Below are 18,252 nucleotides of genomic sequence, written 5' to 3' on the forward strand. Positions count from 1 at the left end.
GAATCTGTATAACGACCAAGTAGCAACAGTAAGAACAGACCACGGAACAACAGACTGGTTTAAGATTGGGAAAGGAGTACGGCAGGGCTGTATACTCTCACCCTACCTATTCAACTTGTATGCAGAACACATCATGCGACAAGCTGGCCTTGAGGAATCCAAGGCTGGAGTTAAAATCTCTGGAAGAAACATTAACAATCTCAGATATGCAGATGATACCACTTTGATGGCTGAAAGCGAAGAGGAACTGAGGAGCCTTATGATGAAGGTGAAAGAAGAAAGTGCAAAAGCTGGTTTGCAGCTAAACCTCAAAAAAACCAAGATTATGGCAACCAGCTTGATTGATAACTGGCAAATAGAGGGAGAAAATGTAGAAGCAGTGAAAGACTTTGTATTCCTAGGTGCAAAGATTACTGCAGATGCTGACTGCAGTCAGGAAATCAAAAGACGCTTAATCCTGGGGAGAAGAGCAATGACAAATCTCAATAAAATAGTTAAGAGCAGAGACATCACACTGACAACAAAGGTCCGCATAGTTAAAGCAATGGTGTTCCCTGTAGTAACATATGGCTGCGAGAGCTGGACCATAAGGAAGGCTGAGCGAAGGAAGATCGATGCTTTTGAACTGTGGTGTTGGAGGAAAATTCTGAGAGTGCCTTGGACTGCAAGAAGATCCAACCAGTCCATCCTCCAGGAAATAAAGCCAGACTGCTCACTTGAGGGAATGATATTAAAGGCAAAACTGAAATACTTTGGCCACATAATGAGAAGACAGGACACCCTGGAGAAGATGCTGATGCTAGGGAGAGTGGAAGGCAAAAGGAAGAGGGGCCGACCAAGGGCAAGATGGATGGATGATATTCTAGAGGTGACGGACTCGTCCCTGGGGGAGCTGGGGGTGTTGACGACCGACAGGAAGCTCTGGCGTGGGCTGGTCCATGAAGTCACGAAGAGTCGGAAGCGACTAAACGAATAAACAACAACAACAAACAATGGCTGGGAAGACTTTAATATAAGATTGTGATAAGCGAAGGGGCTGTACAAGCTTCAGAGGGGCACTTTGCCTTGGCAAAGGTTTGAGTGAAGCACCTGCTTTGTGATGGTGTGGTGAAGCAGTGAGGGCCCTTCACTTCTCTGAATTAGCTGAAGGGGTGGTTTGGTTTGGTTTGGTTTGGTTTGTTCTCTTCCACAGCATCTTCTGGCAGTTGCCCATCCAGCCAAGGTTCTGTGGATGCCCTAAGTTGGAAGGCAGAACCACCTTCTTCTGCCAATTGTGCAAGAAGGCAAATGGTGTTGCCACGACAAGGTGAACTGCATCATTTTCACAGTGTGAAGCACCATCCTGAATCAAAGCCACCTTGTACAGGCCAAATAGGTCAATTGCAATATGGCAATCCCAGCCATTGCATCCTTTCAAAACCCCCCCCCCCAACCTTTTTTTTTTCCCTTTTGTGACTTTGAGTCAGTGTTGACTCCTAGCTACTGCCTGGCCAATCCCTGCAGTTTTCTTGGCACGATTTTGGAAGTGGTCTGCTGTTGCCTTCTTCCTAGGGTTCCATGAAAGTGTGACTGGCCCAAGGTCACCCAGCTCGCTTTGTGCCCACAGCGGGACTAGAGCTCACGGTCTCCTGGTTTATAGCCTGGTGCCTTTAACCACTACACCGAACTGGCTCATTTTCGAACACATAAAATGGCTAAAATGTGCACTGAGGTTGTAGCCCCATCCTTGCTTTGTTTTTTTCTCCCTAATCAGTTGCTTCCAAAGGTATACAAATCTTGCGTCGCTAAGCTGCTTATTGACTTTGTATCTAGGCGGCTATAGTAGGGGCATGGTGGGGTGCTGGCTTTATTTTCCTGCAGGTTTAAGCTGAGCAGGAATTGTACTTGCATAAATCTCAAGTATAATTGGGGAAGAATGTTAACTTCCCATGGTAAAGTCACTTATCTGGCACACTAGGTCTTTTATTTACCTCTCATTCACTTCCCACGAATTTTCTTGAGAACCTAATGATTTATACTTGCATTAATGGAGCTTGCATAACTGCAAGAAAGCTTCAGTGAGCAATTTAATAGACCATGATCTTAGATACAGAGTGTAGTTCAACCAGGAATTCTCCTTGCAGAAAATAAGAATGGAGTTGAAATTGATTGAAAATTATATGTCTATTGTAGGTTAGGAAAATTAGATTGACTGGGCTGAGATATTGCATTAAGCTTGATTTGTTTTAAGTATGATTTGTGGAACAAGCCTTTGTGGCCTGGTCCATATCTTGCACTCATATTTCATACTAAGGCAGAACTAGTATATTACCTGGTTGAGGCTGCATTTCATTTACTTATTATTTTTGGTCTCAGCATGGTATTATTGAAGGATTCAGAGCTTGGAAATGCTTATTACTTGGCTACACTATGGGTTTGATCTCCAAAAGGTACTTTGGAGTATGGAGAAATGCAGATATAGTGTCTGTCTTCACCTTAAAAGAACTCTGTGTGGTCCTGGAAAAAGATATATTTGCTTTAAGATGCTATAGACTGGTGATCTATAGACAGTAGATCACAGATGTACTTAGTGCATCAATTTTACATGTTTTTTTCTTTTATTTTAAAACCATTACGTGCAAATGTACACTCACTATGATGCTCTTCTGACTTGTTTATCGGTATTACAACAGTTTCTGTGAGCTCTTGCATATATGTGCATAATCTACAATCACATCAGATTGGGAAGGCAGACATTATGGCGATTTGAACAATTTTTCTGTTGCAATCTTCCAAACTGTGCCACATGGCAGGAGGAGATATCCCAAACCAACCCAGGTGTTTCCTCATGTTTTCCAAGTAACGTTGCAACATGGCTTCCTGATTTCAATATGGGAGTAAGTGTCAACCTACTGTAACATGCACTCTCAATGGCAGGCCACATATCATGATCTTGGAAGATGGGGTGTGATCATTCAACACTAAGCAGGATGAGTTTTATGATACACAACCCTCACACAAACAGTTTGCAATCTGTGCTGTTGCTTTTAAAAATTAAATAAACTTGGGCTTGACCAGCTGAAACAGAACATTTGTTGACCTACAGATGTTTGCTTGGAATGGTATAAATAAACTTTGGTTGGAAAGGTTGAACTTGGTCTTCCTGGGTGGGACAAGTGAAACTTAAATGTTTCATAGGCAGCTCTGAAGATAAACAAAGCATTTAAAAGGAGTTATTGGCTTTTTGGTTTTTATCTTTTTTTCAGTCTGGTAATCTGTTCAAACAGTTTTCAACAAACTAAGTTTAAATTACTTGGGTTTCTTTCCACATCAAAGAAGCCCTGTTTCTAAAGTAATATTTTTTCTTAATTTTGAAAGAGATGACCTTTTTTATCCTGCTGCAGCAAAAACCAACCAAAAAGTACCTTATGACATGTTAAAATCTGGGATTTTTTTTTTTAAAAGATGACATAAGCCTTCATGGATTAATCTATTTGTAATTCTGTATTTGGATTTAAACAGAAACATATGGATATAGAAATGTACACAGAAAAATGCAGTGTGGACATTTAAGTATGTTTACTTCTCTGTGCCTGTATGCAGGATTTCCAGAATCTTGACCTATACTAGTCCAATGTATAACAGATCCAAATCTTCTAGAATCTGAATATTGGATATAGGTTTCCACATTTCAGACAAATGAGCAGGACAATTTTTTTTAAATGGTGGTGACATAGGCACCAGAGGTGGGAATGCTCTGGTTTAAAAAGTCATCAACTTCCTCATTGATCATCCCAGCTTAGCAATAACTCAAACCACATTAATGTTTATAATCAAAAGTGTACTGGAGGAGCTCTCCAATAAATACCAAACAGTTGTTAGGATTGTTGATCTGATTTGAAGGGGGTGGTGGTGCCTGAAATCCTGCAAGTGTGCAAACATTGAATTGGTGCCATCAGTACAAATTTTAGTTTCTTTTTCTAGAACATTTAAATTTGCTTGCCAATTAAAATGATTTGCTGAATGGAGTTTAGGGGTAAGAGACGTTATCTTTAGGGTCAGTTCTGAAGAGACTTCACTGGGGCTTGGCCCTACAGCAGCTGAGCAGTGCAGTGCTACAAGATTCTATCCTTTTCTCCTTCCTCTTTAATATATAAATGAAGCCACTTGATGAGAGTATCACTGTTTGGAATAGAAAGCCAGTATCATATGATAAGCAGCACCCATCAATATAATGTGAGGCTTTATAAGTGCTGGATTGTTCAATAGTCAACATAATGGTCTGGATGAAAGTTGTCAAAACAGTCTAAGCCATGGATTTTGGAATAAGCCACCCAGAGTCATCGTGTATGAGATGGGCGGCAGAGAAATTTGATAAATAAATAATCAATCCACAGTTGGCTATGCGTTCTCATAATATACTAAGTCAAAATCAAACAAAGAACATTATGGCCTAGCCTAATATGTGAGTCTAGTCTTTAACTGGATTAATGGGATCAGGACTGGATCCAGGTGCTGGTGATAATGTCTAAAAGCTTAAAACAACTTAGGGCCATGACGTTTGAGGGATGGCCTTTCCTCCTACCCATATACAAGTAGTCCTCATTTAGCAACTGCCTTGGACAGTGGCCATTTGCAGTCACAACAGTGATGAAAAAGTAACTTTGTGACCACATTTAAGACCTTCACAGGTCTGTAAAGCAAAGGAAAGCTAAAGTAAGATCACAAGCACAGTCATGGTTTCATTTAGTGACCACTTTGCTTAATTGAGTTGCTGGTCCCAATTGTGGCTGCTAAAGGAGGACTACCTGTATCACAATCTGTCAAGGAGGCTCCTCTACCTCCCACTGTTGAGTGTACTACATTATGTGGCACCCAGTAAAGGAATGCCTTTTCCTTGGAGGCTGGTGCCAATGAGGCTGTTCATGCAAGCATTTAATTCTATGAACTGAAATTGTAATGTGGTTCTTTGCAATACCACAGTATACGAGCAGCAGTGTTGCATGCTGAGGTTTCGGCACATTGTGTTTTATTATTGAGCCATTGTGGCTTGTAAGCCATGGCTTAGCAGAACACTGAGTTACACTTAGGTTTACCTGGTAGTTTATAGTTGTTTTGATTGATTTTATTGAAGCTCCAGATTCTAGTTGTACTTGAAATATTTCAATAAATATCTTCCTTTAAATATAAAATGCAAGAGCTAAAATTAAACCACAAATTCTCCTGAACGATGTAGAATGAGGAATTTGAAGTATTCTTTTCCCAACCTGGCTGTTCTCCTTTTTCACGAAATCCTGAAAGAATGCAAGGTATCAGTTTGGGATCTTACTCTGAGCAGGCAACATTCAGTTTTAAATGGGTGTCATCTTTCAGTAATACCCATCCAGATGGTTTTGTGGTGGCACAATACTGCCTAGACTTGCTTCTCTGGGCAGGTGTTTCTTTAGTTCAATTGATATTGCATCTGATCGTTGCAAGCCACCAGCCTTTGTGTATGATTTTGTTGAAACTTGAAATGCCAGGTGTCTGTAAGAAATCTGTGAACATGCTTTTGTTTCCATTTTGTTTGTTCAGCTCTACTTAATTCAGCTCGTGTGCTGTGCCGAGAGATTACATGTTGGTCAAATAGGGTAGGTTGGTGAACTATTCCTAATCTTGTAGTTACTATTGTACTTCTAAAGCTCATTTTATTAAGTAAACCAGGAGTTAATAACCCAAACATAGAGGCCTCATGCAGCTCCCTTTTCTGTCCCTTGTTACCCTGGGAACACATTGCAGGTATGGGGAACATGCATCCTCCTCCTGGCACTGAATTACATCTCCCAGCAGCTTTACTACTGACAATAATAAGGGATGCTAAGAGTTATAGTAACATCTGGATGGCTGTATGCGCTCCATCCTTGCTGAAAGGAATTGAAAGCAAAGTAATGGCTATAGCTGAAGACCTTATATTATGCTATTGCTGTTCTTTCTCTTTCTCCTTCATTTGTTCTTAGAGTTGATGTATAGTTAGGTCTTTTCAAAGAATACACCTCAAGCCTGTTCAGTCCTGCTTTAAGGCAGGTGGGTCACAATTTTAAATTACCTCATTGTATTTCCAAATAAACATATATGATGCTAGCCTCTTACTTTTGACTTTTATCTGAAGACTAATTAATGCCAGTTTCAGCTGCAAAGTACTTACACATACCAGTAACTATAATAACAGTAACAACAACAAACTTCTCTCTCTGTAAATTGTTGAGTTAGAAAACACATTTTTGTCTGTTTTTTTTTCCTGCTTCAGGCAATTGGAATGAACAAATGGGAAGTTTTTTTTCAGTCATTTGACAATACAGTTTGCATGACCTAACTAACCTGGCATTGTTGAATGACAATTTCCCTTCAGTGGAGGGAGTGGCACATGGAGGCTACTAGAATTTGTGTAATTCTAGTAGTCTCCACGTGCCACTCCCTCCACTGAAGGGAAATTGTCTTTACTAGAAGTAGGCTTTAACAAACTATTTCCACATCATTGATGTCATGAGTACTGATGGCAAGCAGGAGGGGGCCTCTATCCAGGGGGGAAAACGCATGCGTAGTACTGAGGAGTTAAGCAGCCATTCAAAGAGACACAGATCTGACCCGCCCTAACTTTTGGGGTTTATCTGTCTGGGTTTTTCCCACGCTTCTTCAGTTTGTTAGGATTTTCTGTCTAATGTAGCGGTAATAAAACACTAGAGATCTATTCCTTGTCTCAGCTTGGTTCCTGACTGTTAGGACAATTGTAAAGAAAATTACAAGGATGTATCCATGAAATTACCAGGCATCAGGCTTGACTTGAAGAGACTTCAGGTTCATGCGATTGCAGCCTTAATGTAGTAGAAATGATTTTGATGTGCATCTGGATTCTGAACATCCCAATTTAGCTCCCTTTGCAGAGATCCATTCAGTATCCTCAAGAAGAGTACACTAATATTAGAAGCGAGGCAACTCTGCAAGCGTTGATGTCCTCCTTCAAAACACATATTTGAATTAGTGTTCATGTAAGATAGTCCTGTAACAAGGTTTTACTTTAGAAATGAGTGATCAAAGATATATCCCCCCCCCCGCTCTTTTGTTGTTTCTTCATATGGCAAGAGGTGATTTTAAGTGACTTTTTCTTTGTATAGGCCTGGAAGCAATTGTGGACTGTGGTGTTGGTTAATTCAGCTACAATGCAAAGGTGGAAACTTGTGCAGGGCTTGGAAAGTGTTCTTTTGGGAGTGGGTGGAGAAGTGAGGAATGTATTTTTCCTTAAAACAGCCTAGAAATGGTTATATTATTTACATACCCAAAACATTAGCATTTTGTTGTGTCTTTGATCCAGCGATGAGAGAGCAAGGTAGTTTTTGCAGTTCTTTTCAAAACCAACATTTTACAATGTGTAGCATTTTAATCTTCAGCAAAGGATCGTTAACTTGTCATGGTGCTGGAGCTTGAGCACCTCAATGATGCCATGAGCTAAACCGTGAAGGGCCACCCAAGACGGGAAGGTCATGACAGAGAGGTCAGACTAAATGCGATCCCTGGGGAAGGTAATGGCAACCCACCCCAGTATTCTTGCCGTGAAAACTAAATGGATCAGTACAACCAGAGATATGTCGGTATACCTTCGGAAGATGAGACCCCCAGGTCGGAAGATGGTCAAAACGCTACTGGGGAGGAACAGAGGATGAGTTCAACTAGCCCCAGACGTGATGATGCAGCTAGCTCAAAGCCGAAAGGACGGCTAGCGGCCGATGGTGCTGGTGGTGAACGGTGAATCCGATGTTCTAAGGATCAACACGCCATTGGAACCTGGAAAGTAAGATCTATGAGCCAGGGCAAATTAGGGAACACTAAAGAATGTTCAAACTATCGAACAGTGGCACTCATTTCACATGCCAGTAAGGTAATGCTCAAGATCCTGCAAGGTAGACTTCAGCAATTCATGGAGCGAGAATTGCCAGATGTACAAGCTGGGTTTAGAAAAGGCAGAGGAACTAGGGATCAAATTGCCAATATCCGCTGGATAATGGAAAAAGCCAGGGAGTTTCAGAAAAAGATCCATTTCTGTTTTATTGACTATTCTAAAGCCTTTGACTGTGTGGACCATAACAAATTGTGGCAAGTTCTTAGTGGTATGGGGATACCAAATCATCTTGTCTGCCTCCTGAAGAATCTGTATAATGACCAAGTAGCAACAGTAAGAACAGACCATGGAACAATGTACTGGTTTAAGATTGGGAAAGGAGTACGGCAGGGCTGTATACTCTCACCCTACCTATTCAACTTGTACGCAGAACACATCATGCGACATGCTGGGCTTGAGGAATCCAAGGCTGGAGTTAAAATGGCTGGAAGAAACATTAACAATCTCAGATATGCAGATGATACCACTTTGATGGCTGAAAGCGAAGAGGAACTGAGGAGCCTTATGATGAAGGTGAAAGAAGAAAGTGCAAAAGCTGGCTTGCAGCTAAACCTCAAAAAAACCAAGATTATGGCAACCAGCCTGATTGATAACTGGCAAATAGACGGAGAAAATCCGAGCCCTGCCATTGCACAGTATGTTCTGCTTTATGTCCATATGTACACCAGTATGTACTGGCAGGGCAAGCTACTGTATATAAACAGGGAGCAATCTCCACACAAAACCAAGATTATGGCAACCAGCTTGATTGATAACTGGCAAATAGAGGGAGAAAATGTAGAAGCAGTGAAAGACTTTGTATTTCTAGGTGCGAAGATTACTGCAGATGCTGACTGCAGTCAGGAAATCAGAAGACGCTTAATCCTTGGGAGAAGAGCAATGACAAATCTCGATAAAATAGTTAAGAGCAGAGACATCACACTGACAACAAAGGTCCGCATAGTTAAAGCAATGGTGTTCCCATAGTAACATATGGCTGCGAGAGCTGGATCATAAGGAAGGCTGAGAGAAGGAAGATCGATGCTTTGGAACTGTGGTGTTGGAGGAAAATTCTGAGAGTGCCTTGGACTGCAAGAAGGTCAAACCAGTCCATCCTCCAGGAAATAAAGCCAGACTGCTCACTTGGGGGAATGATATTAAAGGCAAAACTGAAATACTTTGGCCACATAATGAGAAGACAGGACACCCTGGAGATGATGCTGATGCTAGGGAGAGTGGAGGGCAAAAGGAAGAGGGGCTGACCAAGGCAAGATGGATAGATGATATTCTAGAGGTGATGGATTCGTCCCTGGGGGTGCTGGGGGTGTTGACGACCAACAGGAAGCTCTGGCGTGGGCTGGTCCATGACGTCATGAAGAGTCGGAAGCAACTAAATGATAAACAACAACAAACAGCATTTTAATAAAAGCAGCTAGGATGAGGAGGGTACTTCCCTTTTATTCTGTACTTGGGATGAGATGTGATTTCTTCCACTCTCACCCATTTGATAATGATGCACTGGAGTTTCTATTCAGTGCTTATACTGAAATCTGGTATTCTTTTCGATTTTCGTGCCTCCCACGTATATTGTATAACTTGCCTAAGAATTAAAGTTAGATACGGTTTTTGCTGAACAAATCTGTTGGGAGTTTCTTTGTTAGGTGGCCTATTTTGATTATCTGATTGTTGCCCTGCAAAAGAATTCACCCAGACAAAGAAGCTTTTAGCACATTGAACTAATGAATTAATAACACATGCATTGTTTTCTTTGGCATTCCAGAGTTTCATTCTGTCCCTTTTCTTTGTTATCTATAGCGTGCTAAATGAGATAGGGCACAAACTCCTGCACTTTTAAAGGCTGATAACTTACCCAAAGTTTTATGTAACTATTCGAGGTTCACACAAATTTGACCTTGTGCCCTCCAAAAAAGATGTAATAAATAGGCTGGCAATGGCTGCCAAAATTGTATGTGTTCAACCTGTTTCATTATAGAGCATTCTGGATAAGATTGGGGGGGGGGAGGTGGGTTGGATATAATCACTTTATATTTGCTGCAAACAAAACCAGTGGCTGCCTCAGTGATTGGAATGGTCTATAAGCCTAGTAAATGAATGAATGAATAAATAAATAAAAGATGAACTTTACTCCATGGATAAAAGACAGGCCAGGGCTTTAGACAGTGTTTGAATATCAATCGAAGAGAATATTTGTAGCTCAGGGTTGAACTGTGGAGTCCTTGGTGCTCTCTGAGCCTTGTTGTTTTCTTGCAGTCGTTTCATTGCCAGACTAGGCAACATCTTCAGTGCGAAGAGGGAGTGGGCCTTGCTCTCTGTTTATATACCTTGGTTTGTCCTGCTTGTGTTGGTGGGGGTGTTGTTCTCTCCTTGGGAGTTCCTTGATTGGGCTGTTGTTTGCTGCTTGACTGACTGACTGAGTTAATAGTTCCTTGAGTGTTTGAATATTTTTGGTGGTCTCCAGAGCCTTCTCTAACGCTAGTTGTAAAAAATTAACCTTATTGTGGCAGAAAAGCCATGAAAGCTGTGGTATAACCCTAAAACATCTTTTTAAAAACCTCCTGTTTGAACCCAGTGGGGGAATAAAAATTTGTGGTTCTGCTCTCATGCAAAGACCAAATCCTTTCTCTTTTACTTTCTGGCTTTGCATCCTATTGTTTTCAGTGCTGTGCCTTCCCCCACAGCCAACAAATGCAACCTCCAGGGACCCAAAAGTTGTATAGAATCTACTTTTGGCAGAGCTGTGAAACATGTAAAAATACCCTGTATGATCCATAGTCTGTTTCATAGGCATTTGAAGTGATGGAGCTACAAAACTACTCAGAACCCAGTTGAGCTCCCTAACTGAAATCTTCCCGCTTCACTAGCATACTCAATTTTGGGAAAGGGAATCCCAGCAAGTAGCGCTTTCTTAATCCCATCACTGCATAAAGTTTGCTTCCCTCTGGTTACATAATGAGTGGGAATGCTGTGGTCACGTGGCCACTTGGATGACAAGAAAATCTGGATGTCCTGTTCTTATCTTGGTACTGATGGTAAGTATTGAAAGTTAAGTCTGTAGTAATAGTGATGATGAGTGTTGTTGCTTGTCAACTTTGGAAATTGGAAATTAAATTTTACTCTGTCCCTACCATTACTCTCCATGATATCACAGCATTAAAGCTAATGGCAGACAGAGGAGTCACAACAGTATGACCTGTACAATCTGATTATAATATCTGAAAGTGATAGAGGTAGATGTAGAAGTGATGTAAAATGGAGGCAAAGAAAAGGTGCGAGGCTATCTGAATATCAGTCCACTTAGAGGCATTAAAGTTATCTAACAGTGGTATCCCACTTCCAAGTAAGCATTTTTTTCCCAAAAATATTTGTATTCATAGATACTGTGTTTGTCTGCATTTATGATTTTTCTGCCTCTCCTGCTCTTATTTTTAAAGTGTTTTTAATTTTGCATAAGAGGTGCATGGAATGTTTTATTTAGGCAATGTTAACCTTGATAAGAGATGTGCTGGATATTTGTGTGCATGTTTTTAAATTAAAAAAGAAATATGATTACATTTGCTTTGTTTTTTTATATAGGTCTGGATGATTGCCTTCAGCAGTATGTCCCAAAATTTGAACGAGAGAAGATAAATGGTGCTCAGCTGTTACAGATTTCCCACCAGGATCTTGAAGAATTGGGTGTCACTCGGATTGGACACCAAGAGCTGGTTTTAGAGGCTGTGGATCTCCTTTGTGCACTGGTCAGTTTATAGAATCAATGTAGAGATGTACTATTGACCTTGACATCTTTTCTCATTTTTCTCACCTTGGCTAATGGGATTATTTGTCAAAAGAGACATACTGTACTATGTCTCCCAGGCTCTTCAGCTGGTTACATCAAGAAAGGCCTGGGCAAAGTTGCACAACCATGTAGACCAGTATTGTTGGTTGCAAGTGGATTAACTGGAGGGAGAAGTTGTTACAAATGCATTATCCGGTCATTCTGATCTTAACTCATATGTACTGCCAGCCTGAATGCTTTCCATTCAAATCAAAGAAGATGATCATGGAAAGTCCTCAGTTTTCTACAGGGTGCACAGCAAGGGTGGCTAATATGTGTGCCTCCAAATATTACTGAACTCCAGTTCTCTTCAGCTTGGCTAATAGTGAGAGAGGATGGGAGTTGTGATTCAGTCATATCTTGTCTGTCACATCTTGTTCATCTCTATTATAAAGGGGTTGTCTCCTTCTCTCCTTGTTGAAGGCATGTGGGAGGTTGCATTCCATGTTCCAAGTTCTGCACAAGTGAGAGAGCCCAGAGGATTTCTCTATGAGGTGTTCATATGGGGAATCTGTATTTGAGGATTGGGAAGGATCTTTTTTTTTTTCTGGAAAGGGTATGGAGCTTTTTAACTCATATGACAGAGCAAGTCCATTGAAAAGGAAATCACAGTGATGGCTCCCCCCTGTGCAAAGATGTATTACACATGGTTGTCTCTAAATATTTAAGGTAGGATATTTTCTCCCCCCTCCTGCCCTTTTCATTAATTCCTGTTGCATTAGTACAGTTTATTTCACGGTAGGAATACATTTGGGTGAAGTGCTTGTTCAATCCTGTGAGCCAGCGCCAAAAGCATATACTGTTTCATCAGTGAGAATGGTGGGAAAGAATTTTCCGTCACACTTTTGCCCTTAACCGGCTGCATTCCATTCATTATGTAACACTTGCATTTGAGTGTATTTTTCTTAAAATGGGCAGAGCTTTGGATTCCCTGTGTAAATTGCATTCAGAGGGCTAGGACAGAAATAATTTGCGCTTGGTAAACTGGGAGGGAAAAAAGAGATGCTCTCTGTTCTGTATTGACTTAAATTAATCCCTTTCTTTGCAATTATACAATGGCAAACAATTTTCTTTTAAAGGATGCTAAGGAAGCATATTTAACCTGGCAATTCTCAATAAATACAACTCTCTTTTTCTAATAGTAAGTTTATTAAAAATTACAACTACAATGATACAAAACTAATACAAACTAAAAAAAATAAATAGATGGTGCATGAAAGAAAAGGAAATAGAAAAGAAAGAAAAAAATAAGAATATAGTAAAGAAAAAAGAAAAATATGTAAAGAAATGACTTCCCCCTTCATCACAACAAGTATAAACAATTTTAGTAACTTATCACCTCTTTAAATACCACAAATGATCTCTTCTTCCTATATCATATTTCTTACCTATAAAAAATCCTTAAAAACCTTGTCATTTCAGTCCTGATCAGCAAAAGTCCACTGTTACCAGAGATAACAACATACAGTGTATCTATTTTAATCTTGATCAAATAAACCAACTTTATATTCCTTCCTTTTACTTTTAACAAACTTGATCTTAAGTCCTTTCAAATAATGTCCTAGACTTGATTTATTTTCATTTTTTCTTTGTCCCATCTCACAAAATTCATCAAAGCTTTAACAAACCTCTTTTCTAAATCCAGTATAGGAAGATTATCCAGGTCACTCTCTTGGTTTGTTACTTGTATATCCCTTTTAATTGTTAAGACATCAGCTGGTTCTTTTGTATGTCCAGTGTAGCATCTATTTCCATATCATTCTTGTAGTCTGACATTTTTAAATCCACTTTCAAGTCAGTTTCAGTCTTGTCCAGTAAAATTTGTTCCCTTTGATAACATCTTTTAAACACAGTCTATCTATAGAGGCAGACACTCTTAAAACTAACTTCTGGGTGCATTGTTCAAAAATATTCTTCAATATGTCGAATGTTAAAATATTTTGCTCCATTCTGTATTAGTAAGTCAAATTTAAGTGTTCTCTTTTTATTGTAATCTTTAGTTCCTTCTAGTTCCCTCTAGTGTCCAACCTTCAAAGTCCCATCCTATCATTTTTTTAAAGAATTCAAACCAAAAGTATTTTCCCACAGGAAGGATTCTTACAGTTAATTCCAAAATCTTATTTCAAATTTATCTGGACCCTTAGTCCATTTGTAACTTTCTAAAATCAAAGTTTTAATCACCTTTTTGCTGTTTATTCCAGAAAAAAAAATCAAGTTCTTAAACTTGTATTTAAAACTTCTTGCACTAAGGATTGAGAGTGTGATGGAGCTCGGAGCTGGGGAAGAAGAGAGCGCCTTCCAGGCTGATAAGCGTGCTCTCAGCTTGCACAGCTTGGAGAATGCGGGGGAGGGGGGGAGCGAGGAAGGAACTGCCCTAGATTCCCAAGAGTGTTTTTCCCTTTAGCTCAGTTAAAGAGCCTTTAGTCTGGCAAGATTCTGTGCATGGTAGAAAACAATAAAGGAACTAGAGTTGCAATCTGACTCAGCATGGTTTTCTTTGCCAATTACCCTGACAGAAGGAAACTCACCTGGTGCTGAAAACTTGATCCAAAGGTTCCCAGTAGCTGAAAAGCAGTTAACGAGCAATTTCTGAAAGTGATTAGGAAACGAAGTATGTGAACCCAGTGTCCTTTTGAAGGTGCCAACTGCAGTTTGAGCAAGATGGCTATTCCCTTGTTTCTCAGAGCTGTAAACCCGCCGTAGACAGTTGTCTTGCAGTGTCCTCATGAGGAGCATCTGTAAGGAGCACTTCGTGGGTGATCTCAAGTCCTCTCCTTGTCTGGAGAGGAATTACGAAGAGCTGGTCTACTCGCTGGCTCTTCATTCCACCGCAGTTGTCAGCTCTGTTTTTTGCGGTGCTGTCTTCAGTTTGCCATTTCTTCCCCAGAAGTCAATAAATACAACTTTCCATGCTGCAGTTAGAGAGATTAGAGTCTTATAAGTAAAAATATGCATGGCTTACTACTGAAATTACTGAATACAATCTTGCTTTAAAAACATATATGGCATGGCATCCATCTAAGGACGTTCTTCTGTTTTATTTTTTAAACAGGGACATAAAATGAAAAGAGATGAACATTTGCCAAAGTAATGTTCCTTCTTCAGTTTGGCCCTTGGAACATAATCTTACTTGCTCAATATATTAGGCAGAATGGTTGAAATCTCATTCTACCTTCTGTGGGAAGCAGGATGCAAGAGGTATATGCATCTGGGTTCACATTAGAGCATATGAAGTGGTCCTATTATATATATTAAGCCATGATTTGCTTAACTTTGGTTTTTGAACAAACCATAGTGTCCCAAGCCATAAACCATGTTTTATATATTATAGAGGCTGGGTTTAAACAGCAATCTAAGCCACAAACGAAGAAGCCATGTTATAGCCCAGTGTGATATAACTTAACCATTTTATATTACCTCAGAAACAAGCAGCCATTTTAATTTGGAGGTGTGCCTGAAATTGATGAGATGTCCTGGGTGCCCGCACAAAATGGCTGCTATGAGGGGAGGCTTGCTCATTTTCAGAAGAACTGGCCTAGTTGGTACGGGCAGTCAGTCACAAAATGCCCATGTATCAGAAAACAAATGGATGGGGTTGTTTTCACTCTCCCCTCTTGTTCTGTTCTAGCTCATATCTTCTTTTTTTCTGAAAAGAAAAGCAGAGTTGGTAGGCTGTAATCACACCCCATTTTTGTTTTCTAGAAATGCCCGTAAAGCTGATATGGGATCTTCCTTAAATAAGAGAGAATGTTTGAGGCAAAGACATGTCAGATTTCCCTTTTCTCATTCATTTATTTATGATGACGAAAATTTAAAGTTTAAAAAGTCAGAGGTAGAGAGCCTGATGGGCACATAAAGAAATGTCAGTGGGCCATCTCTTGTTTTACTCAGTGTCCTTACCCTGTTGTAATGCTCCTTTTAGAAATGCTAGAAAGTGACAAGACATCTAGTGCCCCCATAAACCATAGTCTGAACTGGGTTTGCATTCCTGAATTATTGAAATTAAACACATTTTGTCCAAGATTGGGTGATGGGAAGCCTGCAGTTAATCTAAAACAGAAGGGAAAGTTTCCAGCCTTTTATGAAGCTTCTTCTCTTGAGATGCTAACCCAGGGTTTCTCAACCTTAGCATCTTTGAGTTCTGGTGGAAATCATCATCAGTTCTGGTAGAAATATTATCAAATGAGATGATGAAGAACAGTGTCCCCTGTTTTGAAGTCAGTTCAGTAATTGGTATCACTTAGGTTAAATCTGCCTAGTGTGAACAGAGAAATTCTCCTGCATTTTTCGTATCAACGTTCATTCAAGCTGAAGAAATCGAATTTCAGAAAAAAATCCCATGGTGTTCTTGGGTTTAGTTATGAGGTGGTTGAGAGCTTGTGTCAATGTCCTGTCATTCATTGTATAATCACCTTTTCAGCAGACTGGCTTACCTGCCTTCCCATACTTGAAAGATACCAAGATGTAGTTCTTCTCATTGGATTTTTCAGTGGCAGGGCTACTATCTTCATTAAAGGGGCATCTTCTTTTGGATAAATTCAAAGTAATTATCTATCCAGTTTCTCTGCCCACAAATTGTGTAGGCCGCTCATGCCGAGCTTCAACTCATATTAATGCTATCCCACCTGCTGGACAAATGCAAAAGTGGGTGTACATTAAGGTAGATAGTTCGGTGTAGTGGTTAAGGCACCCAGCTACAAACCAGGAGACTGTAATTTCTAGTCCTGCCTTAGGCACAAAGCAAAATGGGTGGCCTTGGACCAATCACTTTTTCTCAGCCCTAGGAAGAAGGCAATGAAAAACCACTTCCAAAATCTTGCCAAAACTTCAGGGACTTGTCCAGGCAATTGATAGGAGTCGACACTGACTTGAAGGCACTGTGTGGGTGGGTAAGTATATAGGTAGATGGAAGCCAGGGCCACATAACTCCCCACCAGCTCCATTTTCTAAGAAGCTTTACAGGAAATTTAAGAGGATTGGCATTTTAGCTGGTTAACCCCTACTTAGCCATGGCTGGCCTTAAGGGAAAATTAGTTCCATTCCCTTTGGGAGGAGAGACTGGGAATAATAGCAATATGCTGATGACTGGTTGACTGTTGTAAGGCAGACTATAAAACAAACTGCTGAGTCCTGCCTGCAGTTTTGAAGTGCTGTGTAAGTGTTAAATAATAATAATAATTGCACTGTGTGCAGGTCTTTTTCCTGCTCTTTTAAAAGATTGAATACTAAAAAGCAGTATTCACTTTTCACTGCTCTGTCCTGTGAGATGCATCAGAAACAGCCCTCTGCATTATGCTTGGGTAAATTCTAATAAGCTTTAAGGAAACTTTGTCAAAGGCAACTTGATCCACAGCTACTTGGATTAATGATTAACAAGACAGGAATGTTTGACCTTCGTGTGTTCCCAGTGGTGTGTATGTTTTTCTCTGTGTGATGAAAAGGTGTATTGAGCTTCTGAGATGTGCTGTACAACCGCCTATATAAATGGGGGAAATATTTCTGGAAATTGCACGTTTCACATACGATGGATTGAGGACATGCATATATACTCCATCCTGAAACTCTGCAGACTTTTCAGCAGTGAGCATGAAGTTCTCCACTGAGCACCGAGATATTTTAAGCATTTGTTTCACACAGTATCCCTGTGTGGATTTTTTTTTCTTTCCTCTCTCAACCACCATTTATTTATTTATAACAATATTGTTAAATAGCCCCATTTCAAAACAGCTCAAGGTAGTTTACAAAACAAAACATAAAAATAAAACCATTAACAAAGCAACGAGTTCCCAAACAATTACAAATATAGTTCATTTCCATGGTCCATACCAAGAGCCCATCAGAACAGATGGTCTTGACTGCATTATGAAATACAAGCAAAGTTGGAGCTCCTCATACCTCAGGGAGTAAGGTTTTATAAGGGTTTGTCTCTGGATTCCATGCCTTTTAACTCACATGGGTTGGGGACTTGGAGTGTCCTTCTCAGGACACATACACAGGGTGAGCTGGTTTTGGTCAAGAGAGATGACTGCAAAAACATGGGTGCCAAGTCACGTAATGCTTTAAAAGTTAAAAACAGCTCCTTGAATTGGGTTCAGAAGCCTGCTGGTAACCAGTGCAGTGTCTTCAGTATAGGTGAATCTGCTAATTGAGTCACTGCATTTTGAACCAATTGCAGCTTCTGAGTCATCTTCAAGGGCAGACTCATGTAGATAGTGTTGCAGTAATCTAACCTTGATGTGATGAGAGCATGAATCACTCCCAAGGGTGTCCTCATCCAGAAAAGGCCCACACAGCTGCTCAAGCAGTAACTGCAGGTTCAGGAGGACCCCCCCTCCCCCCAAAAGCAACTACTACTCTACTTCCAAATTGTTACCAAGCAAACTTCATGGACATATCTGTAAGGTAACAAGGAACTGACTTGACTCAAGGGAATCTTTGTCTTTTATTGCTCTTTAACTGTATCCTGAAGAAAGAGAACCTAGCCTCAGAAATCATGACTAGTAATAAAGAGAAATAAAAATGA

The 18,252-nt window shown here is 40.2% G+C and overlaps 1 protein-coding gene across 1 annotated transcript in view; it reads left to right on the forward strand.

Moving 5' to 3' along the window:
• Nucleotides 1-18,252, forward strand: part of CNKSR3 (CNKSR family member 3) — a 69,208-nt gene that overhangs the window by 21,935 nt on the left and 29,021 nt on the right. Inside the window, exon 2 of the mRNA XM_063308351.1 lies at nt 11,486-11,649. Coding sequence (XP_063164421.1) covers nt 11,486-11,649 — 164 coding nt within the window. The remainder of the gene's footprint in view (nt 1-11,485; nt 11,650-18,252) is intronic.

Source organism: Candoia aspera, chromosome 1 (genome assembly GCF_035149785.1).
Source record: "Candoia aspera isolate rCanAsp1 chromosome 1, rCanAsp1.hap2, whole genome shotgun sequence".
NCBI classification, from domain to species: domain Eukaryota; kingdom Metazoa; phylum Chordata; class Lepidosauria; order Squamata; family Boidae; genus Candoia; species Candoia aspera.